General features: G+C 46.5%; 2 protein-coding genes across 7 annotated transcripts in view; one reads left to right on the top strand and one right to left on the bottom strand.

The window, feature by feature from the left end:
- ptch2 (patched 2) overlaps positions 1-1,193 on the top strand; it is a 30,613-nt gene extending 29,420 nt beyond the window's left edge. The window contains exons 20-21 of the mRNA XM_084707241.1: positions 100-598; positions 742-1,193. Of these exons, the coding sequence (XP_084563367.1) occupies positions 100-598; positions 742-776 (534 nt within the window). The 3' untranslated portion in view covers positions 777-1,193. The remainder of the gene's footprint in view (positions 1-99; positions 599-741) is intronic.
- Positions 1,194-10,809: 9,616 nt separating this feature from the next.
- kif2c (kinesin family member 2C) lies at positions 10,810-18,477 on the bottom strand. Of its 6 annotated transcripts, none has more exons than XM_084707467.1 (22): positions 18,288-18,477; positions 18,105-18,199; positions 17,223-17,315; positions 16,938-16,986; positions 16,786-16,818; positions 16,181-16,306; positions 15,734-15,847; positions 15,430-15,521; positions 15,052-15,147; positions 14,916-14,970; positions 14,604-14,766; positions 14,274-14,364; positions 14,073-14,136; positions 13,850-13,941; positions 13,573-13,715; positions 13,109-13,313; positions 12,472-12,582; positions 12,297-12,364; positions 12,016-12,184; positions 11,783-11,869; positions 11,599-11,692; positions 10,810-11,338 (listed from the first exon to the last, which is right to left on the bottom strand). In XM_084707467.1, exons 1-22 carry the CDS (start codon positions 18,346-18,348, stop codon positions 11,262-11,264), a joined length of 2,178 nt encoding a protein of 725 aa, XP_084563593.1. In that variant the 5' UTR covers positions 18,349-18,477; the 3' UTR covers positions 10,810-11,261. The 6 variants fall into 6 exon arrangements, with proteins under 6 accessions (XP_084563593.1, XP_084563594.1, XP_084563597.1 ...); XM_084707468.1 differs by having other exon boundaries at positions 11,783-11,866; XM_084707470.1 differs by having other exon boundaries at positions 10,813-11,338; positions 11,783-11,866; positions 12,094-12,184; positions 18,288-18,476.
- Positions 18,478-27,568: the final 9,091 nt, after the last annotated feature.

The following is a 27,568-nucleotide window of genomic DNA, read 5'->3' as shown; positions in this document are numbered from 1 at the left end:
TCTCTCACTCTCTCTATGTCTCACTCTCTCTCTCTCTCTCTCTCTCTCTCTCTCTCTCTCTCTCTCTCTCTCTCTCTCTCTGTCTCTCTCTCTCTCTAGGTGGTGAAGCCGTTCACAGACAAACAGTCCGTCTCTCAGAAGGAACACTTGAACGAATGTTCGCCCGGCAGCACCCAGCTCACCCGCTGGGACAGCAAGCAAGAGCAGGGCGCCAGGAGGCCCCAGCAGCACCCGCAGCATTTACCCAGCGACAGGCCCCAGGGCCCTGGGAGGACTAGTCACTGTGGCCCCAGGCCTCAGGCCCACAGAGGGCCCTACATCAGCAGGACTAACAGCACGGGCGGCGGTCCCGTCACCATGGTGACAGCCACAGCGTCGGTGACGGTGGCCGTGCACCCCAGCCTGCCAGGGGCGTATCAGGGCTACATGCACGAGGGCTACGAGGACAGCGAAACAGACTGCTCTGAGGAGGTTCAGAGGACTTGTCACTTGTTCAATGGAGGGATAGTTTGCAAGCCAGCAAAAAAAGACTCTTTGGAGCTTGAAGACCTGGAAACTGTACACCACCACCAACACCATCAGGGCAAACAGCCTCTCGGTGAGTCTCAGAACTGACTTTCAAACTCGCTTGCTCAAAGCTGCTTTGTGAATTGGCACCGGATGTTATTTCATGTTATATTACATAATGCTGTTTGACCGTGATCCTGACTGTGATCTCTCTCCCTGCCTTCCGTATCCTAGGTGGGCCAAGGAACCAGGCAGCCAAAGATTGCTAGACTCTTCCCCCACTGCCCTCCCTTTTCTGGGCACAACTCTGGCTGCCTCCTGTTTCCTCCCTGCTGGAGCCTGGACTCCAAGCCCTGTCTCTCAGACCTGGACATAGACACCACACAGACTGTACAAGAAGATTTATTTTAAAAAAAGATATTAAGATGGTCTTGTTTTAAGAATATATAAATCTATGAGTATATATTTTAATACTAAAAAAGAGGGAAATGCTATTTAAAAGAGTACTGTATAACTTGGGTATTCTCTTGTGTAAAGGTTCAGATGTATAAGATGATTTTTTGAAGGAGGTGTTTTCCTCCACTTGTATAGATTATGTGCTATATGTAAAAAGAATGGTCCGAAAATTAAGATGCTATTAAGATATTAGGTTTATGAAAATACAAGGTCAGTGTTTGTTGTTTTGCTGCTACACTTCAAAAGAATTGAATTGATTTGCCTTGAAAATATGCAGTACCCCCCCCCCCCCACCCCACCCCATGTCCCTTCCTACACCCCATGTCCCTTCCTACACCCCATGTCCCTTCCTACACCCCATGTCCCTTCCTACACCCCATGTCCCTTCCTACACCCCATGTCCCTTCCTACACCCCATGTCCCTTCCTACACCCCACACACAGTAAACAGGATTCTGGTTCAGTTTAACACTCCACAGTGAGTGCTCGTCTTAGGAACCTACACGCACTCTTTAAACCGCTTTGGCTGGCGATACTAGGCCGGTCATTGCACTCCACAGAAACCTTCCGGTCAGAATCTTATTACTCTATTTTGTGTCTTTTGTTTTTGTTGTATACATAATTTCAACCATTGTGCCTTCACAACAACATCATACCAACTGTTACAAAGTTTGGTCAAAAGTGCTATCTGTTTCCCTCTCTGTTATTTTTACGTATGTTGATGGCTTCTTTACATGTACTAGAGACCTTCTCATTCACTGTTTTTTCATTTGATCAACGTCAAGTCCACTTCTACATTTCTATGTATGCGTTTGTCAGTACGCATCATCTGTAGCTATCCAGGTCTGTGAGGAATCATCTGTCATCAACAGCAGCTCTGTCTGGTTGTGTGTTCGTTCAACAACTTGCCAGGTTGTTCTTTGCAGTCTGTGTGTTGTTATATTACTTGAAGGAGTTGTGATCAGGAGGTTTCCTCCAAAAGTGTTTCTAAGCTGTTCATTGGGTGACATTCACTCTGTCAAGCAGCGTCATGTTACAGACAAGAGTTGTTTACCCAATTTTAGTTTGAAAGGGAATTTTATATCAAATGCAAAGGGAGTTTCTATTTTCTTTGGTAGATATATATTTTGTTTGGCTGCTGTAGGGGTTGTGTTAAGCAGCACCACAGCCCTGTGCAATTATTGACTAGCTTGAGCATTTCAAACAGCTCATTCTGTGGTTACCTATTGGGTAATAGAAAAGGGTTTGTGCCTTAGTGCAGTAACATACTCTTCAATCTCTATCTCTCTCTCTTTCGCTCTCCCCTTTGTAGGCCTCATGCAAGTCAGCAATACTGCTATACTGGTTTGCCTTTTTTACCATTTTCATTTGTCGTATAATTGCAGTTGTCCATTCAGTATTGGTCGTCACTGTCACTGCCAATTGAAATGCAGGGAAATGTACACATTCTTTAAGTGGCAGCTTGTAATTCTTTTGTAAATAGTGTTATGAAAGAAAACATTACGTAGCTACTCTGCATTCTGGAAGAAAACATAGATCAGGTTCAGAGATACCAGCATTCAATGCTTCCATACAGAAACACATGAGTAAGTTCTAGAAGTCATAGCTGCAGGGTGTGTTGGGGAGGGGGGGGGGGGGGGGTGTCCTGCATAGGGTTGTAGTTTTATTTCAAATGTATGTCATGCCATATAAATTATTTATATTAAATTTTTATTTTTGTAGTTTGTACAGATGTTAGTCACTAGACTGAAGTTCTATTTTCAAAGAGTAAATATATATTATATATAATTATATCTATTTGTTGCCAAGTTTTTTTTGTTTTGTTTTGGGGTTTTTTTTTGGGGGGGGGGAAGGGGGGGTGTGGTTATGGGAGTGGGAAGAAAGGGGTTCAGACATTTTGTTTTCTTTTTTTGTTGTTTGGAGAAAAAGGGTGCACTTGGAGAATGAAGTAGAAGTGAGAGGCAGACAGACAGGGGCCATCATTTTTGGACTCGCCTGTCCGTTCCATGCTGTGCCATTGTCATTATGTTTTAAAGTGTTACTCTATTGTCCATGTCTAAAACACTGTGACTTCCTAAACACTATGCTCAAGAAACCCCTTGTGTTCCCTCGCCTTCTATAGGAATCTAACTAACAAAATAAATTCAATGGAAAGAAATGCTTTTGTTAACCTCATCTTTTGCTGTGGTGTGATTGTGTTTGTTGTGGGTGGATTGTAGGTGACCTTTCTGCATGGGATAGGTCACCTGGGTTTGCTGGGTAAATACAGCACCTATCTTAATAACCTGACTGACCTTTACTGGCTCTGTGAACTATTTGTTGAGCAGCTAACCAAATAGCAAAGATAATCATTCACTCTATCAAACAATGATTAGAAACCCCAGTCCACAAAGCTCACCTGTCCATAGATATCTTTGCCAACAGCCTTGTGTCAAAGATGTCTCTGAGTTGGTTTTGAAAAGACAGTGGATCTGTTACTATAAATGGTCATTTGAACAGCTAATTCAGATGCAGTTGTCAAAACAGTCCCTTCACAGCTACTAGGAGAAAGACAACCTGGCTTCCTGGTTTATTGTTATGACTCGTGGGCCCGCCTCACTCACTGTTGCACACACCTACACACACAAACACACACACACACACACACACACACACACACATAGCAACAGGCCCACCTGTGTAGATGAAAGGTGGTTGCTGTAAATTCCTGTGCTTCCCACAACAACATGTCGTTTGTCAGGCAACCTGGGTCCTGTCTGAATCTGATACGCAGGGTTCTTTTGAAGTCACTGTCTTACGCCTGGAGCTACAGGAGAGACTGAAATAAAAAGAGAGAGTAGAAGAGGAGGAGACAGAGAGGTGGAGAGAAGGGGGGAACTGTAATTTATATTCATTTTAATACACTAACAGTTGCAGAGACAACACTTGGAATTTTCCATTATAAAATCAACTGACACTCAGGTAAACACTCGTAAGAACTTCCAAACGTAGACTGCGGGAGTGGCTACAAATCTCAATGGATCAGTCCTCTCCAGGTGAACCAGTTTCACTGCACAGTCTGTTTTAACTCAAACCGTGGTTTACAATTCTCCCCAAACACTGTCCTGCGTAGGAACGTCTTGAAACTCTCTATGAACTCTGCCCCTCATCTATCTCTCACGTTATATCTCTCTCACTCTCTCACGCTCTCACTCTCTGTCTGTCTCTCAATCTCTCTCACTCTCTGTCTTTCTCTTTCTCTCTCTCTCTCTCTCTCTCTGAAACACACCACGTACTATTTTGATGGAGTTGCTTCGAACACCTGTACCTTCTAACAGGAATACTAAGTTGTAACTGAATGGGATGCATTTGAGGCTACTCTACAAAATACTTTCCATCCAATAGAATCCATCAGAAGAAATGCTATGAAGCAACAAGGAGGTCTTTTTTGAGTGAACTGTCACTGTGTTTGCTGTTTCCATGCATGGTTGCATTTAGAGCTAAGTGGTAACAAACCATAGTGAGGGATGAAAGTAAAACATGTTTCAATTTTATACACTTTTAAGATGGCACTGGTTCAATCAACTTAATTTAGATACAAAGTCATTCCAGACTTCTTGAAAGCCAAGTGGTTTCCCTTTCTTTTCTGCCTCTTTTTTCTTTTCTTTTCTTTTCTCTCTCTCTCTCTCTCTCTCTCTCTCTCTCTCTCTCTCTCTCTCTCTCTCTCTCTCTCTCTCTCTCTCTCTCTCTCTCTCTCTCTCTCTCTCTCTCTCTCTCTCTCTCTCTCTCTCTCTCTCTCTCTCTCTCTCTCTCTCTCTCTCTCTCTCTCTCTCTCTATGCTGGAACAACATAGGAGGTCTAAGGGACGTGTTTCAAGGCTTCCGTTGGGAAGCTCTGAGAAATTGGGCAACTGACGTTGTTGTAACTGTCGCTTCCTGTGGCCCGGGTTGACGTAGGAAGGGGGGGGGAGGAGGAGACATAGGGGGAGGAGGAGGGGGGAGGAAAGGCTGATGGTGGGGGTGATGCGGCACTACTGCTCATTCATGCTTCTGGCCTGCTTGCCTGGCTGGCACGACCCTGGCGGTTCAAACCAAGCCAAGAATGGGAGAGTGACTGCCTGGCACTTTGTCTGGAAGCTCAACCGAGGGTGGGAGTTCTCAGCCTCTGACTGGATCCTGTGGAAATGCTTTATCCCACCGACGCCCATCAACTTTATCAAGACAGATTAGCGTTGGAGGTTTGAAGATGAGAGGGGTTGATGTAGGCAGGGCCGTGGAGGGAGCGTGTGTGTGTGTGTGTGTGGGGGATGTGTGTGTGTGCGGGTGTGTGTGTGTGCGTTCTTGTGGGTTGTTCAAATGCCTTGTCATTTGAATATAACAAGCAGTGTGGGTGTTGGTCGAGTATCTTACATCTCTCACAAGAGATAATCAGATCTGAGGGGCATAAATTGGGACCAAGCCGTCTTGGAGAAGGGTTGGCAGAGGAGGGAGGAAACAGAGGGTGAGAACAAAGGCAGCAACACATGATCTGCTGAGCTTCTTGGGTGGTCAGAGGATGAGCGGCCATTGTTGCGAGAATTCAATAGGGCTGATTAGAAGAAGTGTGTGTGTGTGTGTGTGTGTTTGTGCTCTGGCATGTGTGTGTTGTGTGTGGGGTTATGAATAATAATAAAAAAAGAGCAGAAATGATCAACAGCAGAATTAGCAGACAGAACCACTAAATAAATAAAATGTCATCATATCTTCCGAATCTTATTGCGCTCTGGAAAACTCACATTAATACTACTGATGTACAGAGAGAGGTCATTTGACCACTTTTCTCAGTATTCTCAATTTCCAGAGCACTCATAGGTGAATCCGTCTCTCCTCTAACTCCACTTCATCAAGCAAGAATCCACATCTACGAAATGTACTTCAGACTAACAAATGTGTTTGCAATTTGTTATGTCCTTGCGGATAGAGGGAACAATATGAATTTCCAGGCAGGCGGGCCCCAGCAGAGTAAACACATTTTAACTAAACAGGAACCAAAGTAATGCCCTTTTAATTGATTCATTCTGGCCGGTGTTGTTTACAGAAGAGCCTAAATATGAGCTCGTAAGGCCAACCTAGTATTTAGAAGTGGTTTGTTTGGTTAAAAAAATAACAGTTTGAATGCCAGGCACATTTGCGAGGGTGTGTGTTACACTGCATTGTTTTTTTTTGTTGTGGGGCTCCATTTGGGTCAGACCTATTGCTGATTACTCCACACCTATGCCTTCAGGTTCGTGCTTGGGGTTCTTTGTCTTTACATGTGTGTGTGTGTGTGTGTGAGCGCACGCATGCCTGCACATGTTTGTGTGTACGTGCGTGAGCCATTGGGCATAATTGGATGCATGTGTGTGCATGCATTTGTGTGTATGCATGTAAACATATATGTGTGTGTGTGTGGGTGTGCAAAATAATCTGGAAGTTTTGACAATGGGAGGCTGGGATGGGGGTGGGGTGAGTGTGGTATGGTGAAACTGTGTGGAAGGAGAGACTGGAGGCTGTAATCTAACACATGTGAGTGGCAGTAAAAGCTAATGAAGCCCTGGCTCTGACTGGCACGGCCATTTCATGTGGTGGGCACAACATGGCCTGTAGCTCAGTTGAACTAGTGCTCCACATGCCTCTCTGAATAAACAAGAGTTCTGCTCCGTCTGACTCGGACTAATAAAAAATGAGTTGATATGAACAGTGTGTGAAGTGTAGCCTACTGACACATTTCTGCGTTAGTCATTTGAGAAATGACTCCCTGGACCAAACGCAGTCTAGCTCATGTCATCCCAACTTCAGCCCACCCCAGTCCAACCACAGTCCAGCCCAGACCAGTTATGAGCCAGCCCAGCCCTGATGCGACCAAGCACAGCCCAGTCACAGACCAGCCCAGCTTACACAGGACCTGGCCCCAACCAAGGCCCCAGCCCCAACCAAGGCCCAAGCCCCAGCCCAAGCCCCAGCCCCAACCAAGGCCCCAGCCCCAACCAAGGCCCAAGCCCCCAGCCCAAGCCCCATCAGCTATGCCCCAGTGCTCTGGCAGTCTCAAGGCTCTGACTCACTGTGGTCCCTATGGGCCTCCACCACAGTGAACTGGAGAGCTAGGCCAAGCCATGTCCTCAGTGCTACACACATGTATTTCATATTAACCATATTTAAGATTCATTGAGGGAATGCCCTTTCAAATGGAGTGAGACGCATTTTTGCTTCCCTTTTGAGCGTGACAACTAACAACCCAATGTGATGTAATGGCAAAGTAATCTGAACCAGACATTGAAACTCTCTCTTTACTAATGCAATCAGAACTACAACCATTTCATCTTTAATTCGTTAAAACATAATTTTGTTTGTTTCCACTGAGAGAGGAGAGTTGTAACGTGACACCATCAGTACCCATCACTGGTTGTTGAATAATGCAGTCCAACAACAGTTCAAAACAACAGCTTTTGTGGTTGCACCTGTGTGTGTGTACCTACCTACCTGCTGGGTGCTCATTACTGTGTTGTGGACAAATACACCTAGAGTGCAGCCAGCTGAGCAAACTAACCCGTGGATAAATACTGACTCTAACATGGGTGGACTAACATGGATAAACCACCCTACTTATTTTGCATTATGAGTAGACTTTCCCCATATGCATGGCAGACTTGGGTCTATTTACCTTGAGTGCTTCACAAGATTTTTGCATCCATTTATCCATTCATTTCGTCAGTTAGACTGCCCTCTGCTGGAACAATGGCCGACTGCAATGGAACCCAAACGGAGTTCTCCAGATGTCACTTTCCACTTATATGAAGGCAGTATCATTTCACCTCGTCATTGGATTTTGGAATACATAAAAAATGCATAAAGATAAGTACTTTTATTTTCTCATCTTTGTATGATCTTAAGTACACTTTAAATGATAGTCTGACATAGCAAGTTAATGACAGGGAAAGGGCAAGATAATGGCAACATACACACAAACCGCCCTTGCAACCGAGAAAGAGGAGAGATGGGGGGAGCAGGATTAAATGAAGGGGTGGCAGGAGGTGAAGAAAACACAGGGTCCCTCTCCTCCGCTCTCCTCTGCTCTGCTCTCCTCTGCTCTCCTGCACTCTGCTCTGCTCTCCTCTGCTCTCCTCTGCTCTCCTCCGCTCTGCTCTCCTCTGCTCTCCTCCGCTCTGCTCTCCTCCGCTCTGCTCTCCTCTCCTCCGCTCTGCTCTCCTGCACTCTGCTCTGCTCTCCTCCGCTCTGCTCTCCTCCGCTCTGCTCTCCTCTCCTCTGCTCTCCTGCACTCTGCTCTGCTCTCCTCTGCTCTGCTCTCCTCCGCTCTGCTCTCCTCTGCTCTCCTCTGCTCTCCTGCACTCTGCTCTGCTCTCCTCTGCTCTCCTCCGCTCTGCTCTCCTCTGCTCTCCTGCACTCTGCTCTGCTCTCCTCCGCTCTGCTCTCCTCTGCTCTCCTGCACTCTGCTCTGCTCTCCTCTGCTCTCCTCTGCTCTCCTGCACTCTGCTCTGCTCTCCTCCGCTCTGCTCTCCTCTGCTCTCCTGCACTCTGCTCTGCTCTCCTCTCCTCTCCTCTGCTCTCCTCTGCTCTGCTCCGCTCTGCTCTGCTCTCCTCTGCTCTCCTCCGCTCTGCTCTCCTCTGCTCTCCTCTGCTCTCCTCCGCTCTGCTCTCCTCCGCTCTGCTCTCCTCTGCTCTCCTCCGCTCTGCTCTCCTCCGCTCTGCTCTCCTCCGCTCTGCTCTGCTCTCCTCTGCTCTCCTCTGCTCTCCTCTGCTCTCCTCTGCTCTCCTCCGCTCTGCTCTCCTCTGCTCTCCTCTGCTCTCCTCTGCTCTCCTCTGCTCTCCTCTGCTCTCCTCTGCTCTCCTCTGCTCTCCTCTGCTCTGCTCTGCTCTGCTCTCCTCTGCTCTCCTCTGCTCTCCTCTCCTCTCCTCTGCTCTGCTCTCCTCTCCTCTGCTCTCCTCTGCTCTCCTCCGCTCTGCTCTCCTCTGCTCTCCTCTGCTCTCCTCTGCTCTCCTCTGCTCTCCTCCGCTCTCCTCTGCTCTCCTCTGCTCTCCTCTGCTCTCCTCCGCTCTGCTCTGCTCTCCTCTGCTCTCCTCTCCTCTGCTCTGCTCTGCTCTGCTCTCCTCTGCTCTCCTCTGCTCTCCTCTGCTCTCCTGCACTCTCCTCCGCTCTCCTCTCCTCTCCTCTGCTCTCCTCTCCTCTGCTCTGCTCTGCTCTGCTCTCCTCTGCTCTCCTCTGCTCTCCTCTGCTCTCCTCTGCTCTCCTCTGCTCTCCTCTGCTCTCCTGCACTCTCCTCCGCTCTCCTCTCCTCTCCTCTGCTCTGCTCTGCTCTCCTCTGCTCTCCTCTGCTCTCCTCTGCTCTCCTCTGCTCTGCTCTCCTCTGCTCTCCTGCACTCTCCTCCGCTCTCCTCTCCTCTCCTCTGCTCTCCTGCACTCCGCTCTGCTCTCCTCTGCTCTGCTCCATTCGTTCGCTCTCCTCCACTGGGCTCGCTGGGTGGTTTGACTGTTTATTTAGTCTGTGGAGGTGATGGGAACAGAGAGCCAACCACTGCCAATGGTCTCTGCACAGAGAAAATATTCATGTGGACAGCTGGAATCCTCGAAGCTGTGTGAAACAGCACAGGGGCCAACCGACACACGGCCAGCTTCACACGACACACACACACACAACACACACGCCTCCAGATTTGAAATAACAGCACCTTTCCTTGTTTGTCAGCATTTTCTTGTCTGTGAAGGCAGAATTCACAGAAGCTTCCTGATCAAAAGTGATAAAACAACGGAAAAAATAACTCGAGAGATGACATCATTGTCAGTGATGGAAACCATCCAGCCTTGATACTGAGGAGATATTCATAATATGAAAGACAGAGAAAAGGTTTTGTCTGCCAAGATGGAGGTAAACAGAAAAACATGCAGTCTTGGAAAGAAACGTAACTGTTAGAACATTGAACAATTCATCTACAGAGTCCCACAAAATAAACCGTCCAAGTTAATATGGGTATTATTATTTATGCCGAACATAAAACCTCTCTTTTCAAACAGAAAAAACATGAGAGCAAAGCTCCGTGTCATCACAAACGAGGAAAGAATAACAGCAACAAAAAAAACCTCTGTTCTCTTATTAACCGGTATAGAGTTGAGGAGCAGAGTTCAAAAGAAAGAAAAAAAAAGTTCACATTTGTGGTTATTATACAAGGCCACTGGAAAGTGTTTAGCATAGCAGGGCTGGCCTTGCCTGCGTGTGAGAATAGGAAGGCCTGGTGACTGGTTGCTGACTGGGGGAGGGGGCCGGAGGGAGGGAGGGCTGGGTGGGAGGGAGCAGGGGGAAGGGATACCACCCACTAAGCTGGGGTTGGGGGGGGTGCAGTCATAGGAAACAGTTGTGCTGCTGGGCCTCACACCATGCAGTCCAGCCCACCCAGTTGCCGGCAGAATTTGTTTATTTTGATCCTTTTGGGAAAATGGGTTGAGCGCGAGCTGTTTATTGGAGCTTTGATTTGTCATGTGTCAGCTTTTGCTAGCAGGGTATTTGTATACACAAGTTGGACTTGTGTATAGTTGGAGGTTTGGGGTCGTGGAGAAGAAAGGCAGAAGGGAGGAGAGGAGAGGTTGAGAGGATCTCAGAGAGGCCTCCCACACCGATGGGACGGAAGAGAAGAAGTGCATCATGGGGCATGGTCCAGCTGTCCTGTGATGACATAGGTCCAGAATGCACAGAGGCATGTAGACAAGGACAGGCCAATTTAAACCTCAGAACCCAAATACTTACTAAAACACGCCAATGCCTTAGGATTTCTTTGTAGGCAATTCCGAGAAATTTCTAACTTGAATACCAGGTTGTATTAAAACATTTAGCACATTTATTATAAACTGTTACAAACAAGTCATTAACAAAATTAAGAACTGCCTGACTATTACCATATGTAATTTAAGTTATGACATATACTGAATGTAAAGACTTTCTTGGACGAAAACTGAAAAATATACCAAAATAATATACAGAAATGTTCATTCACTTAATTCAAAACTTTATTAAGTGTACATTTCAAGACTAAATCACTTTAATTTGGTTAAAATACAAATATAAACTAAATTCTTTCAAGCGACCATGGAATTATACTGTAGTGACATTTTATGCTATCCATTATCCCCCCCCCCCCCCCTTTCAAATGTTATTGGATGATGTCACAAGGGGACCCGACTATGACGCACCCCTCAGGGAGATGATGTCACAAGGGGACCCGACTATGACGCACCCCTCAGGGAGATGATGTCACAAGGGGACCCGACTATGAGAACAGGATGGGGCCCCCCAGGTCAGTGGTAGTTCAGTTTTGGGGACAGGCGGGACATCTGCTCTTCACTGACCGCAGCCCTGAGACCTCTGACCCTTTCTGTGGACACAGCATGTAAGAGAGACTAAGTCAGCACAAAACACATCTCTACCGCCGTCAGTGGACTTTTTCACAAGAATGAAGTATCCTTGTGGTGAACTACAAATATGAATGGCCACCTGATACCCAAATATATTTCTGACTCTGCAATCTAGGTGAACACAGATTAAATCCATATATAGTCAACACCGGTTAGCTTAGTATTTGACAGGTTAGGGCAAGTGATTTGGGAGAGCTGTCCCTTTAAGGAGGAGCCAGACCTAGCAGTTTGGTGGCGTATTCCTCCAGTTCTGGGAGACCTGCCTCAATGTCGTAGGACGGCTTCTCCATACACCTCAACAGGCCCTCGCCCCTCTGTTGAACACACACACACACACACACGTGAGCCCATGTCAGTGCACAGGGACCAGCCTGGGAGATCTGGTGAGGTGTGGGTTGCTGTACCTTCAGCTCCTCGTGAACCATCTCCTCCATCTCTGCCACCTGGGAGATCTCCTCAAACATACTGGTCATGGGCACGATGGAGTCCTGCTTCAGACACCAGAACATGGTCAAGATCCATTCACAAAGACACAAACGTTGTTTACCGTTTTACAAAACACTGGGGTCGTTTGAGACATAACGAAAGGAGCCGAAGGAACAGCACAAACGAGCAAAACAAGAAGCCTGTGAAACACCTCGAATACTTTGCAACCTTGCAAGTGTTTGATAACAGATTTGAGGCTGGTGGAGGTGGGGCTGGGCTCAGAGCTGACCTCCTCAGAGGAGCTGTCCTCCGTGGACACCTCTGCACTCAGGGGGACGTCCCCCCCGCTGGCCTTGGAGCGGCCGTTCAGCTCCTTCACTCTGCACATTCAACAGAGAGACACAGGCCCCCTTACAAACATGGAACGGAACGCCACCAGGGTTGACAACCGCCGTGGGTTACCCACGCCCGGGTGAGCGTGCGCCGGAGTACCTGTCGGCATAGCGTAGCGTGTTCAGTGTGTAGTCACATGACACCATACCGGGAGAGACCATGGCAATCTGGAAAGGAGGTGGAGAGAGGGGGGATGTGTTCAAATGAACGTGAGAGAATCTTGACCTTGGAGAAGCCAGTCAGAAGCCCATCTCCGGACGTGTCGTGTGCCTACCATGCAGGTCCGGGAGTTCTCTCCTATGAAGGAGTCCCGCAGGACCTGGGTCAGCTTGCTCATCCTGAACGGGATGTGATCACTGTTCTGGCCCAGTGAACGGATACACTCCTACAGAGAACAGCAGCAGAGGGTCAGACAGCAGCTATGCTCACCTAGCATCCGCTACCAACTGGAGCTAGTCCTAGCATCCGCTACCAACTGGAGCTAGTCCTAGCATCCGCTACCAACTGGAGCTAGTCCTAGCATCCGCTACCAACTGGAGCTAGTCCTAGCATCCGCTACCAACTGGAGCTCCTGGACAACAGTGGTGGGCTGCTCCCCTAACTTGTCTAAAGTGAACTTGAGAGCCACAAGACAGTAACAGCTAGAAAAGATAGTGAAGACTCTAGACTCCAGATAAACATAGTTGGGTTAATTAGTCCTGTGTAGTTGTATCAAAAGTCAGTTGATGTTTCATTCCTGCAGGTAGCAGGATCTGAATTGGTAGTTTTGTTAAACTTGGTGAGTTATTATGGAGTTAGTGTAGTTGCTTGGTGTGTACGTGTAGTTGCTTGGTGTGTGTGTGTGTGTGTGTAGTTGCTTGGTGTGTGTGTGTGTAGTTGGTGTGTGTGTGTAGCATAGGTAGCTGGTTGACCTTGAGAGCCAGCAGACTGCGGTTGATCTCAGCCGTCTCCACCATGACCGCTCTGTCGTTGCCGCTGACCTCTGTCCCCCTCTCGTTGCCCGCCAAATCAACCAATGAGAACTTCCCGTGCAGCTTGCCCCGCCTCCGCAGGATGACCTGTAGGATGGCGTGGGAGCGAGACGAGTTGGCATTGGCTGACGTCTGGCCAGACGTTCTGGAGAGAGACCAACAGAGAGGAAGGAGACCAGAGGAGAAAGGTAGGAAGGTCAAGGGAAGTTCAACGGAAGAGACAGTCAGACCGTACAGAAACAGACAGAAATCCTCAGAAGTGGTCCGACTTCATTCTCCTTTCTCAGAACTCATTTGAATCCAACCAATGAGGATGAAGCACGTCATGTCAGACAGCTAAGCGAACCAACCAGACGCCAGTCACACACACACACACACGAGAGGGGCTGACCCTCCCCCGGTACCTGCAGGCACTGCCCGTCTCGATCATCCTGATGACGTCCTCGGGGCAGGACACTTCCTTCTCCTGCAGTCCCACCACCTGCACCAGCTGCTTGTCGTCCTCCAGCACGCGGAGCTGACTCTTCTTGTTCAGCAGGTCGTACACCTGCACACCGCGGTCAGAGGGGGGGGGGGGGTCAATCCAAGCTTGTTTGATTCACGTAGCCCTTTTGATTAGCACAGAGGGGCTTCACATGCGCCCACAGAACTGCTGCCCACTCCCCCTCCCCCCATCCTAACCTTGCCGTTGTAGATCTCAAAGAAGGAGACGTAGGGGCAGAGGTCCAGGCTGGAGAACCTCCTCTGTCTCAGCAGGGTGAACACGTCCTGGGCTGGGGGTGGACATGGACGGCCACAGAAACAGGACTTAGTTAAACGGACGATACGCGACGATGCCAGGGCACCGTGGCCCAAATGCACATGTGACCTATGACTCGTGTTTTCAAAAAACAGAAGTAACTACCGGCTAAGGCGTAGATCCCTTTGGAACTGTTCTGGCTTTTTCCAGAGAAATCTCCTCCCATTGTCTGGACAGATCAAGATTGAAAAAATAAAAAATTAAAACACTGAAAAAAATAAACAGGCGTTTCTAGATCCAGGTGTTGAACTCATCTAGTGAGTAGAGAATCTACGTTTCCAGGAGCAGCTCAAAGAAGAGACTCACGTGAGTTTTCCCACTTCCGGTCTGTCCGTAGGCAAAGCATGTTGCCATGCTTCCCTCAAAGATGGTCTGGACAAGAGGCTTGGCAGTGAACCTGTCCCAAGAGAAAAGAGCTAAGCCTGTTGCAAAACAACACAACCTTTAACCTAAAGAGGGAGCCAATTTCGAAAGCCAAGTATAGCTGGAAAATGAGATTGTGACATCTAAGAAAATGTGAAATACTATTTAATTAAGCAAACTACGCCCAGGAGTGCACCCAATAAGAATGTTCAATACAGTTCTTATGTACTCTCCCGGAACTAGTTCAACCAAATAACAACTGGTCAAACTCACCGGTAGACCGTGTCATTAGTAGATGACTCGTCGAAGGAATAGTCAAAGTGGAACACCTGGTTGTCCAGGTACTTGGTCAGGTCCACCTTGGTCTTGGGCTCGTGGAGCAGCAGGCAACCATTACCGGGGATGGTGACCACGTCAATCTCCTTCCTCATCAGCTCTGACACAGGCCAGGGAAAGATAGACAAGGGTTCATTCTTCAACACAAATGGGTTTGAAAATGGAACCCCAAACCCTTCTGGTGTGTGTAGGGTACCGCGTGAGCTGCAAATCCTCGTTTTTCCAGGCAGAAGCAACGTGGCAACGTACCTTGCTTATTTAACGGCCTCTTTCGAACGCACACGCAGATTCTATGGTTTTTAGGCTGCGGAGGAACGCAAAGAGGCTTTTAGCTGACGTGGTCAAGTATTCAGTGGAGGCAAGGAAAGCTTGTGTGAGGTCTCACCACGTCCGAGGGAGACACAGGAGCCTTGGTCAGGGTTTCCCTGTATTCCTCTATCATCTGGAAGAACTGCTTGTTTGGCCGGTTAGTGTCTCCAAACTAGAGGGCATTGGAACAGATGGTACAAAGACATTCACCCTGACATGTTCCAAAAAATAATAATACCACAAGCCAACAGATCTTTTATTCCCAGATGAGGACAATCTAAGTAGTAGTTCAAAATACTAAATACACAGGCCAAGTGCAAGGCTAGTCCCCTGGCATAAATCAAGCGCACTTCTCAATAATGATAACAACACATCCAAATGTCATGTATGTTAAAATGGCTGATGAATCCTAGGCAGAGCTTAGTCTGTCAGGGACCCAAAGCTCTAGTCTCACCTTTCCCTTCTTGTTGTCTGTGGCCTTGACAGAGCAAGACAACCTCTTGTTCCCCTTGTTCAGGTCTTGCGGAAGGACCGATTTTCTTCTGCCTAAAACAGTTGTACAGTTTCATCAAAACTAGATCTCATTCTAATGATATTACATTTACATTTAGTCATTTAGCAGACGCCCTTATTCATAGCGAATTACAGTAAATACAGGGACATTCCCTGTGTGTGTGTGTGTGTGTGTGTGTGTGCGTGGCTACTTTGTGCCGTCCTCTCTGACTCCCTCCAGATGTTTGACCATGTTATGAGCTAACCTGTTGCTGAGGTGGTTGGCTTGAGCTCCTCGTTCTCTTTAAAGGCTTCGCTGACCGGGGGCAGTGTTGATGTCTGTCGGGGGTCGTTCTTCCTCTGCTTCTTGTTAGGCACCCCTAGACAACCATGATAATAGAGCAGCACAAATCAATATCAACAGACAGCCACAGAGCTGGAACTGTAGCACAAGAATACACATAACCTACGACACCATTTGTATTGCTAATGTCGGGATGTATTGGTAGAGATTTGATTAACAGGACAGAGCCGTCCCTGGTCACCTTGAGGACGATATACTAATAGAGGGGGGCTGACACTAACATTTAGCAGAAGGGACAATTAATTTAAATACAGTGTCAACAAGTCAAAGCACACCATGCCGATGTTACACGACACCTTGCAGATCACTAACACACACACACACGCACAAACCAGACGTTGCTACTGACCAGAGGACCTGAGGACAGCAGTGGAGTATTCTGAAGACTCTGCCTCAGGTTTGCTGTCTACCGGCTCTGGGATCGGAGCAGGGGTTCGGAACAAACATGTCTGCCGAACCACAGACTTCCTGGGGACTGGAAAGAGAGGCAAGACGTGAACACAGGATTCAACTACTGGACCTCTACAGATCCATCCAGGCTTTGATTTCTCCCTAGTAATCTCAGCGAGGCCACCTCGATTCAACCTCCTGATCCCAATACAGTAGACAGGATGCAGTAGACAGGATGCAGTAGTAAAGAAGTGCCATCCTCAAAACTGGGATGGATTTGAATCGCGTTAACCAGTCATGCAGTAATCAAAAGCATCTTAATATCACCTGTAAGTGCTAAAAAGGCACTGGCGTGAACCCTGCAGCCACAAGCCCAGAGAAGCACCCAAGGTAGACTAGAAGGGCAGTGCATGCATCTGATTTAGGGTGAAGAAGACCATCTGTGCACAGTTTGTAATCATCAAAATCACAATATGGTACTGCCTAAGCGAGAACCCAATAACTCGCCCAGTGAGTAAAGTATGAGGAAATCTCATCAAGCCATGAACATGCATGCATGCAGACCTGTCTCCTCAGGAACGACAGCTGGGGTTGTGTCTTATGAAGGAAAACAGCACCAGTTAGTTCCCAGTCCATAACCATCCAACATGTCACACAACACAGGCACACAGAACTGGTCGAACAAAGCAACAGAAGGGGAAGAGTTTCACGCTTACAATTGGAAGGGGCGGGTATCCGTGACGAGCGAAGACGACCCTCATATTTCTGGAGAGACATGGATGAATCAATTCAGTTATGATGGTATGAAAGAAAAAAAACGTTAAGGCACTTTGTGGCAGCTTGATCTCCCAAATCAAAACGTCAGCTATGGTCAGTGGGGCTGAGAAAGGCAGTCTCAACCTCAAAGGGTTGAATGGTACTGCCGGGGAAATATTCAACTCCAAACACAGATATGTCATATACATAACTGGAGTCCAGCTCAGTCCTGGTTGGACACTTACCTTCTCTGGAGGGGGAATGGGGGATGGTTCACTGGAGCCTTTTATGTGCTCTAGCAACTCCTTGTTCAAGGTCCATAGTTCATCAACTTCTATCTAAATCGTGAAGAAAGGATAAGTGTCAACTAGATGTTATCCTTTCCATTTCGTGAATTACTCTAGAGCAGCGATTCCCAACCACTGTGCAGCGGCACAGTTGTATGCCGTGAGAGACCGTCAAGTGTGCCGTGAGAAATGATCCAATTTCACTTAATTTCGGTAGTTAAAAAAACAAACATTTATTAAGTATTATCTGCAAATAATATCCCGTTGTCGAGTGTCTAATATAGTGACTGGTAGAGTGATGTAATATTTGTCTGGGTGGCAGCAGGTAGCTAGCCAATTGCCTCGTTCCCTCTTACAGACAAGAAAAGTAATGACGCATGTGAAAAGTCGTGGTAATGAAGAAGTTTTAAAAAAGGGAGAAAGCAAACACACACCAGAGGTGTAGTAGTTAGCTAGCTCTACAATTTACAGGGGCTAGGTCTGAATCTAAGAGCTAAACAGAACACAGCTGCCAGCTGTAGCAACGTTAGTGCTAAATAAGTATTTAGCTGGTCGGCTCGATGGCGTCGGGTGAGTAGGGCTTGTGAGACTGCTCACCTAAAGAACGACAAAAAGATTGAAAAACTGTGTGCCGCGGGACATTGGTTGGGAATCGCTGCTCTAGAGTCATAGGGAGCCTACACATGTGATTTACCACCACACAAGTTCAAACTAAGTCTCAAGCTTGAAGACAGGAAACCGAAGCAGAGACTGTTGAACAGTCTGACTTGAGAGCTCAATCTAAATAATATGAATTACGCTTGAACATGAGAATATGTGGTTGCTGCTTCTGCGTCTCACCTCTTTCCCTCGGCATACGGATTTCTCTTGCCACTCAACCATCACAGTGCATTTGGCTTGATCCACAGCTTTGACGTTTGCAGAGTGCACCCGTCCTGAAAAAACAAAAACAAATTTGTCAGCCACATGCATTTCTCTATCCAGATCCTCGTCTACTACTATGGTTAGTATCAGTTAGCTTACCATCACTCCGGCTGATATTGACCGGGAGTCCGACAAGAAGATTAGCAGTGATTGAATCCATCACTATGCGTTGTCACTAATAAAGAAGCGAAAATCGTTATAATAAGCAAAACCCAACTGCTAGCTAGCTGACTTAAACGCAGGGAAGTCAACCGCCAATGGTTTGAAATACGGAAGAACTCAAGTACGACTACGATTGGTCCGGAGCATGAACAATCTCTTCTTCGTTTTGTGCTTCTTTTTTTGCGACCAACATTGAGAGGTGTATTACCGCCACCTACTGTAGGGGAGTGTGGACAGTATGCAAGCAAATCAGTGACATGTTTTGAATTTTAAAAGCATACTTAATATTGAAAATTAAACACCACCGAATTTTTGGGTTTTGAATTCACATCTTTAAAATTGAAACATTAATTTATTTCAATGAAAAAAAAAATCTGACCAGAAAATACAAGTTCAGAAATTCAGGTTGTTCAAATTCGAACAGTAAAATTCTGCTCCCAAAAAATAAATTTAACAATAATGCGACTTTAAGATTTAGAACATAAATAACAAAGATTTCATTACATACAGTACATACTTTAATAATTTCATCCAATACCACAGGGTGGCAGTATAGCCAGACAAGCCAAAAACAGTTTATGAGCTAACAGTGGAATACAACTGAATACAGTACAATTGAAAATTGAATGTAATGGATAATGACACAAACTTTGCACACACAAGTCACCAATATATTCTTCGTTATCTCAAACTCCTCCCTACCACAAACACACACACACCAGCTTTATGCAGTCAGAGATACCCAGGCTTGAGATGTGCTGTTTCCCATTAGGGGAGTTGTGCTAGGGAGGTTGTGGCTTCTCTAAACATGTGGAAGCTGACAGGATGTGCCCAGACCCTGGCTGACTTAGATCCAGAAACAGCAACAGTAATGGAGGGTCACACACCCTCAATCTGTTGCTGGCAATAAGGCATGTCTGCTGGTTTCAGTGGCCTTGTGCGGGGTACTGGGTACACGTGTGTGTGCGCTTGTTTGTTTGCAGTCGATGAGAGACTGCCTAATTCACATCAAAATCTAATTATTCAAGGTGGTTACCACTGACTTCAACAGAAAAGTCACCTCCTATATTTATAAATACGTACTTTTTTAATTATACCTCAGTCTGTGTTGAAGGTATATCAGGGTTTATGTTTGGATGATGTAATGTTAGTTTAGTTTCAGATTTTCATCGGTGATTCTATCCGTAGCTCAAGGGTTGTTTACCTGTGATGTGTGGTTTGATATGGTATTAAGAAGAGAAAGCCTACCTTACCATCCTCACCGAAGTGATAATGGACTCTTGGCGCATCGAGAGAGTACTCACAGGGGCGTCTGAATGAGCCAAAATAAGACACGACATGAACCTAAAAGCTAGCTGTGCCAAGCCTAGCTCTGAGAGCATCTACGCAGGGAGCCTGTAGCTCAGTGGTTAGAGCATATACCAGCAGATAGGGTTACAGGTTCAAATCTCCTCTGTGTCGTATGTGGCATTGGACAAAAGTGTCTGCTAAATGAACACGTTATAATTATATATAATTATCAATCACTGCACACAAACCACAGTTGTCTTTGACTAATTAACGCCATGGAAAAGCTGCTGCAGCCTTTCATCCAGTGATAACCAAAGTATTTAGTGTTGGTCCTTTCATGGACAGAATATCACAAATAGAGTCTTTCTGATCCTCCCTGCAGACAGAGTGGTGATATAATGCATTCTATTCTCATCTAAGTGCACTCTTTGTTGTGCATGATAGAACACATTTGGTTCTGTCACTGTACCCCTGTCTTGTGGCAGGAATGTGGAATGTAGAGTGGGAGGATAGCTGCACTTTCAATGTTTTCAGGCACCTCTTAGAAATCATTAAAATTGACCTCTTATAGTCAATTAAATATTTGTATCTGTACAGCAAAGAAATGGGCCTTCACGAGAAGACCCGGGGGCAAATATAATGGGTCCTGAGAGGTTGTGAACATGTGTTGATATTTTCCTTTCAACATCCAGAATCCTTCTAGAAGATGCGGGGACCGAAGTTCACCACCATGCTGTCAGCATATTTCTTTCTCCCTGGTGTGTCTTCGGGGTGAATGAAGGATGAGACATCAAAAGGCAGATGAGATCAGTCAACAGATGTCTGGTTGCACACAGAGACATATTGGCTGTTCAGGCCATGTGCTGAGGCTTGATGCCTGGAGGCAAGGTTGGGGGGGGGGGGATCAGTATCATACCCTATACTAAATAAAACCTTGGAAGACTTTTATGAACTGGTCATCCTGACATTCCTGCGTAGTAATGTTTTTGTTCCTGTGAAGCAATGTGTCAAGTATTTGTATGTACCTGTGCAAATACAATCCTACTTCCTATAGATGAGCAGAACTGCTTGTGATTAAAGTTGTTCATTTAGGACCTAAAAACCTTTTAATCTTGATAATGCTCATTTACAAAACGTTTAGGTAATTAACGTCAATCCCTTTCTTCCCTGTCCATTCCTTGTGAAGGTTGCACACTTTTCTGAACAAAGAATCCAGAATGTTTTATACTTTAATTAAAGGTTTTCAGTTTCTACATGTACAATTTTAACTGTGGAGGGACTACAAAGGGTGTCCTGCCTGACTGAAGCAGTTTTTTCACTTTTATGATTCAATCCGTCTGTCTATTTGAAGACTGTAAAGCTCAAAATTAGACAGCAATTTAACAGCAAAAACCAACATACTGTAGCTTAAACACTGTTTGAGCTGAATGCCCCCCCCAGTGAACATCCTCTTCTTTTGTGGTTTGGCAAAACAGAGTGAATGCTATAATGTTGTCTATGTTATCATCTACATGGGCCTGGCTTAGAACATGTCATTCTTATTGTTGGCACCCTCTGAGAATTCAACAATGAAGTGAACGTGTCAAGGAAGACAACCAATAGCTATGCGTAATATTTTCCTCTGTGTGTCTCATAATGTTTTTGTCAAGCCCTGCAGTCCTGCCTACGTTACCTGTAGCTCTGTACCTCTTCAAAAGCCCCCACTGAAATATTGATTGATACTGTATCCCCCAGGCAATTCTTCTGTCAAGCTTATGTGGTTTGGGGGGGAGATTCAATACTATAATGTAACCTATATCAATACTTATGTCACCTGGAAAATGACAGAAAAAAAACATGAAGCCTTTATGACCACATCTTCCCTAATAAGTGGTTAACTTCCTGTTTACTAACAACAAAAACAACAGGGATGCATTCATTTGCTATTTGCCATGTGAACTCTTCTCCAGGAAGGGCATTGGTTGTTCTCCCCATGTATATATGAGTCCAACATGTTTTTGTGTGTTTAGAATGTCCAGTGGTTCAGTGCAAAGTAATAGTCGCTTCCTTGTCTTTGAGCATCCTCACACATAGTGGCACATGGTTCCTGCTTATGAGCGAGTGTGTGTGCGTGTGTATTTGCAAATTGGTTCAATTGCAGGAGTTCTTAGTGTCTTCTGGCAGTAATTGCAGTACAAAGCTGCGGTCCTTGTCTCCTCTCTCACTGTGAGGAGATGAAGGAGAGATGGAAGAAGTCTCACGCACACCTCCAAGCTTCAGCCCTGTACAGTGGGATTTGACAGCTGCTCTGAATCAGCGTCCATGGTGAATCACCACAAAATTAGCTTCTTTTTTAGTCATCCTGTCACAGTTGTAAATGCACTGCTAACAGCCCTTGGATAACAAAGAACAATTTCAATAAAAAAGAGAATAGGGCGGTATATTCTTACTGATTATAGATTTCGATTTTGTGATTAAACTAAACTATTACATTTGAAGGACAACAGGAGATTTGGTGTGGTATAATTTATTGACTTGTGTTTCACCTGTCAACAACACAGCAGAACCCACTCTATGCTGAAAACTTTCAGAAAATACATTCTTCTCTGGATGAATTAGTCGTTATCGCATCTGGAAAAACTCTGCTCCTGTGGTCCACCGAGAGCACAGATAACAGGAGCAGCCTTCCTCCATGGGGCTCAATCATGCTTGGATGGATGGATGGATGGCTGGATAGCTGACAGGCTGGATAGCTGACAAGCTGGATAGCTGACAGGCTGGATAGCTGACAGGCTGGATAGCTGACAGGCTGGATAGCTGACTGGCTGAATGAGTGGGTGTGTGAGTGACAGTTCCTCAATTTGGAGAAGTTTTGAGACAGTTCTCACCATCTCTTTCTCTGTTGAATGCCAGAGTGCTGCTGCATGTAAGGGAAGTTGCGGTGACATTTAGGGTGTTGCTAACTGTATAAATAGTATATTGGTATAATAGTATATATAGGGCGTAACTCCGGTTCCTGCTGAACTGAGCCAGTGTTGTACAGACCAACTGTAATCAGCTCAGTAGGCACAGGAGGTTGAGCCCAGAGAGCTGCAATACATCTTCTTCACCACAGGGGAGCGCATTAAACAGGTGGAAGCCATTGTGAAGGGTCCTTATCTTCACATGACCACATCAACTGTTCCATGAGCACGAATAGCAATTGTCATAATTATATATTCCACAGCCTGCAGACAGAATTTAACTGCAGGTGTTCTAATCACATGTGCGGGGGATGTTTGTCAACACAATGAATGAGGATTACGGAAAAGTTATTTATTATTGTATTTACCATGTTCTAAACCACAATGTGTTAACGGATTATGAAATCAGTAAGTAAACAAATATGTTCATCTCAAGGCTGTTAGAGATTGGAAACAGCAGATCTTTAGACCCCAAATGGGAATGGGAAGTTTTCAAGTTTCTCAATTAGCATAATGAATGAATTAATCACAATAAACACAGCACTCTGAATGCGTGAGAGACATTTAACAACCAAGAAGACGCATGATGATTGGTATTCCCGGCAGTTGCTTGGTTGGAGAACCTATCAGAGAGCCCTCTGTGGTTCTTCAATCTCTCGTGGTAGTCCTCTCTGTACGCCTCTGCTCTCCATGACCACCCTGCCTGTTAATGAGGCCTGGCCTCACAATCAGATTGTTACTGGTTCTCCCAATGGGACATTTCCAGCACTTCCTTCCTGTCTGAGTCCCTTCCCCCACTGAGGAAGTGTTTACAGGGCTTCACAGTCATGTTCATGGTCTCAGTCCACTGGTGATGTGAAGGGTGGGGGGGGGGGGGGGGGGGCGTTACCATGTGTGTGAGTGTGTGTGTGTCTCTGAGGAGCGGAACTTAGCCACTGTGAAACGCAAGCTTTCATAGATCTGTTCACAAAGCGAGCTAAGTCCTGCTTCTCTTGAGACTCGCGTCCTCTTCGTCACACGTCCAAAGTCTCCACAGGTCCGATCCAATTCTATCATTCATACATAACTTACGGTACACAGCCGATGACGTCAGAGGGTGTTGGCATTGTAAGGGCGTTGGAGGACGTTCTGAGAGGGGTGGATGGGGCTGTTGAAGCAGGCGGCACACAGCTGGTTGGAAATCCCTGGCAATGTGATTTCATGATATCATACCAAATCACTCTGCCAGGAATCCCATCGGCTGAACCATAGAAGAGAATGATGGACACACATGGAGAGACCCGGATATAGTCCCCACCCATCCACATACAGTCCCCACACACACCATCCACATACAGTCCCCACACGCACCATCCACATACAGTCCCCACACGCACCATCCACATAAAGTCCCCACACGCACCATCCACATACAGTCCCCACACGCACCATCCAAATACAGTCCCCACACGCACCATCCACATACAGTCCCCACACGCACCATCCAAATACAGTCCCCACACGCACCATCCACATACAGTCCCCACACACACCATCCACATACAGTCCCCACACACACCATCCACATACAGTCCCCACACGCACCATCCACATACAGTACCCACATGCACCATCCACATACAGTACCCACACACACCGAGAGATGGAGAGACAGAAAGACAGAGAGACAGAGAGACAGAGAGACAGAGAGACAGAGAGACAGAGAGACAGAGAGACAGAGAGACAGAGACAGAGACAGAGAGACAGAGAGACAGAGAGACAGAGAGACAGAGAGACAGAGACAGAGAGACAGAGAGACAGAGAGACAGAGAGACAGAGAGACAGAGAGAGTGATTGGCACACGGCGGGCTCAGACAGCAGGTGTCCTCTCACATGGCAGCATTTAGCCCCTCATCACTCTTTCATTAGACAGACAGGAAAGACACAGCGCTCACAGTCCCCTCCCCCTGCTTTGCCCTGTGCACACACACACACGCGCGCGTGCACACGCACACACACGGTCTTGTCGGCAGTGGGGAACGAGGGAGGTCACATTCATCGATGCACCTAAGCAAACACTCCGTTTGATGGCTGTCAGAGAGCTCATCGGTCGGGCTGTGGGTAGCTGGCCGCCCCACGCGTCCCACTGCACGTGTCCAGAGCAAGCAGAACACACGGAGAACGGGCGGGGGGAGGCACACCGTGAACGATGACTGTGTTTGAGCAGATGAGATACTTTCATCTATCGAGGCCTCATCGTGGATGGCAGGCTGTTTCTGATGGACTGAGACAGAAGCCATGGCCTGGTTCTCGCACATGCTCAGAAGCACCTCACCGCCGCATGCAGGAGTACAGTGCTGTATGTATGACTGGCCTTTCAAAATATTTATTCCTACACTGTGATTTCTGGAGCAGGAAATACGAGGGGCCAATCCAGAATAAACAGCAATCTTCCTGGATCGTTTACAGCCTGACGTTAACCCTTTCTGCTTGCCACGGACGGTCTTTCAAACTAGTCCTGATTAGACAGACATTCTTTGCTGTCTTCATAATCATCATTTCAAAATGGGATGTTTACTTATGGTAGATGCAGACACTGCTCTGACATTCTCTCTGAGACTGCTTCTGTGTTAGTCATCACTGCTTTGTGAAGCACATGTTACACCATTGCTCCAATCGCTCCACTCTTTTGTATATGACACTGTTCAATCTAACTACAGTCGGAGAATTGAACAAACTGATCTTTATGCATCTGTCTCTATCTCTGTCTCTGCCTATGCCAGGCTGAGCAAAACGAACAGTAATAGAACTACTTTACATCACATACATACACACACACATACACACACACACACATACACACACACACACACACACACACTGCAGAGAAATCTCTGAAAAACAGCATATTCAAAACATCAGGAAAAGAGATGACTAATGCCCTTCTCCCCCCAATTCTGCTTCTCATCTCCTCTTCTTTCTTCAGCTCAGCTCAGCTTTCTGTGTGGCTGTAAAGACAGTTTCAAAGGGGCAAGCCGCCCGAACACATCTCCATTAGAGGGTGTGACAGTGATGTGAGGGAGACATGAAATGAAAAAATTGATTTGAGAAAAAAAGATTTTCTGTACTACATGAACTCTTCTAATGAGTCATTTTTACGCACACAAATGCGCGCGCACACTCACACATACACAAATGCACGACCAACAAAAAAAGAAGGCAGTGTTACTACACTATAAGTAAATGTAATTTTCCTTCCCACATGAAGTGCAATCACAATCCCCCAAAAATAACAGTTATGAAGTTTGAGGGAAGATTGGCCTTTCGCGTAGCCTTCTTGAGGCTGATAACTTCAGCGTGTTCAGGATTGCAATAGCTTGTTCCGAATCACTTCAATTTCAAAGACCCTAAATTGCCCCTGACCAGCCTTCTTATTCCAACTGGCTTCCCTCTAAAGTCATATAATACAACACTCCATCCACAGAGAAATGTGTTTTCATATATGGACAACCTGCCTGTCTCCCTGCCTTCCTGTCTGCATACCTGCCCATCTCCCTGCATGCCTGTCTTTCCCCTGCCTGTCTACATGCTTGCCCGCTTGTCTGCTGAAGTCCCTCTCTGACTGCATCTCTGCCTGCCTGCCTGCCTGCCTGCCTGCCTGCCTGCCTGCCTGCCTGCCTGCCTGCCTGCCTGCCTGCCTGCCTGCCTGCCTGCCTGCCTGCCTGCCTGCTTAGCTCAGCCCCTGCCTGCCAGACAATCATCCTGACTGTTTAAGTAGAGCCAGAGGCCAGTCTCCATGATTACCCTCCATTTTTTTACAGTCTCAACTGTGTTGTGGCTAGACACTTGTGGGGGCTGGCCAGGGGCACGCGTGATCGCTCTGGCCCAGCCTCAGACGCCATGGCGTGTCCTTGCTGAGAAGAGGAAGTGAGGCCGTTGGACAAAGGAGGCATTGCGAAAAAGCGTGGGTGGGTTTCCCAGGCTGATGCTGCAGATAAAGTTGACTCGGTGCCCAGATCCAGGGACAGAGATGGAGGAGAGAGAGAGAGAGAGAGAGAGAGAGAGAGAGAGAGAGAGAGAGAGAGAGAGCGAGCGAGCGAGAGAGAGAGAGAGAGAGAGAGAGAGAGAGAGCGAGAGAGAGAGAGAGAGAGAGAGAGAGAGAGAGAGAGAGAGAGAGAGAGAGAAAAGAAAGAGAAAGGTTGAGAGATAAGAGAGAAGGAGAAAAAGAGAGAGTAACCGTTAGCAGAGTTATGGTTGTGCTGAGGAGATATGATGTAGGCAGACAGTTCTAACTTGAGACAGAAACAGACGGATGTAGAAGAAGCTCTAACTGCCCTTTTGACTTTCCTTGAGAGCGTGCCTGCAGAAGTCCAGGGCAAGAAGGAATGACCTACAGTAAGGACATACTGTAGCTCTCTGAGAAACACTCAGCTTGAAATTCTTTCAGTCGTTCCCCCTTCATCACCACAAACTACTTACAAAAGAGTTAGCAAATCACTCCAAATGAGCCGTGCGCAAATCAAACCCATTTCACCTTGTTTGTTGATGATATACAGGGTCCCTGTGATTATTATGGATCTACCAGTAACCATCCATTAAGAATGAAATGTTCTGGTTTCTGATTGGATGCTGACTCACTGTGTCCAACAGTTACAAAAGGAGACCACACAGGCGGCTAATCTTCAATGTCATCCCATGGGGATACCTTGAGAATAAATACATTAAGAAAACACAATTGCAGAATAAAACACCATCATGGTTCATAAAAACAATCCTTATCAGATTTCCACATGCTGTGAAACGTGTTCGGAACTATCCTTCACATGACCAATAAAATATGCGTCATCGTAGCTTGATTAGAATGCCATACCTGTATGAAAGGCTATTCTGAGTGTCCCTTGTTTTGCATGAACAGTCTGACCCTGAAGAGATGCTATGCTTCATGGCAGCTGATCATCAACAGATCTGAATAAGAAACTAGCCTACAGGTATTTATTGCAAACTACC

Source organism: Hypomesus nipponensis, chromosome 10 (genome assembly GCF_054491055.1).
Source record: "Hypomesus nipponensis isolate SF chromosome 10, ASM5449105v1, whole genome shotgun sequence".
Lineage (NCBI taxonomy): Eukaryota > Metazoa > Chordata > Actinopteri > Osmeriformes > Osmeridae > Hypomesus > Hypomesus nipponensis.
This window is presented reverse-complemented; position numbering and strand designations above follow the sequence as displayed.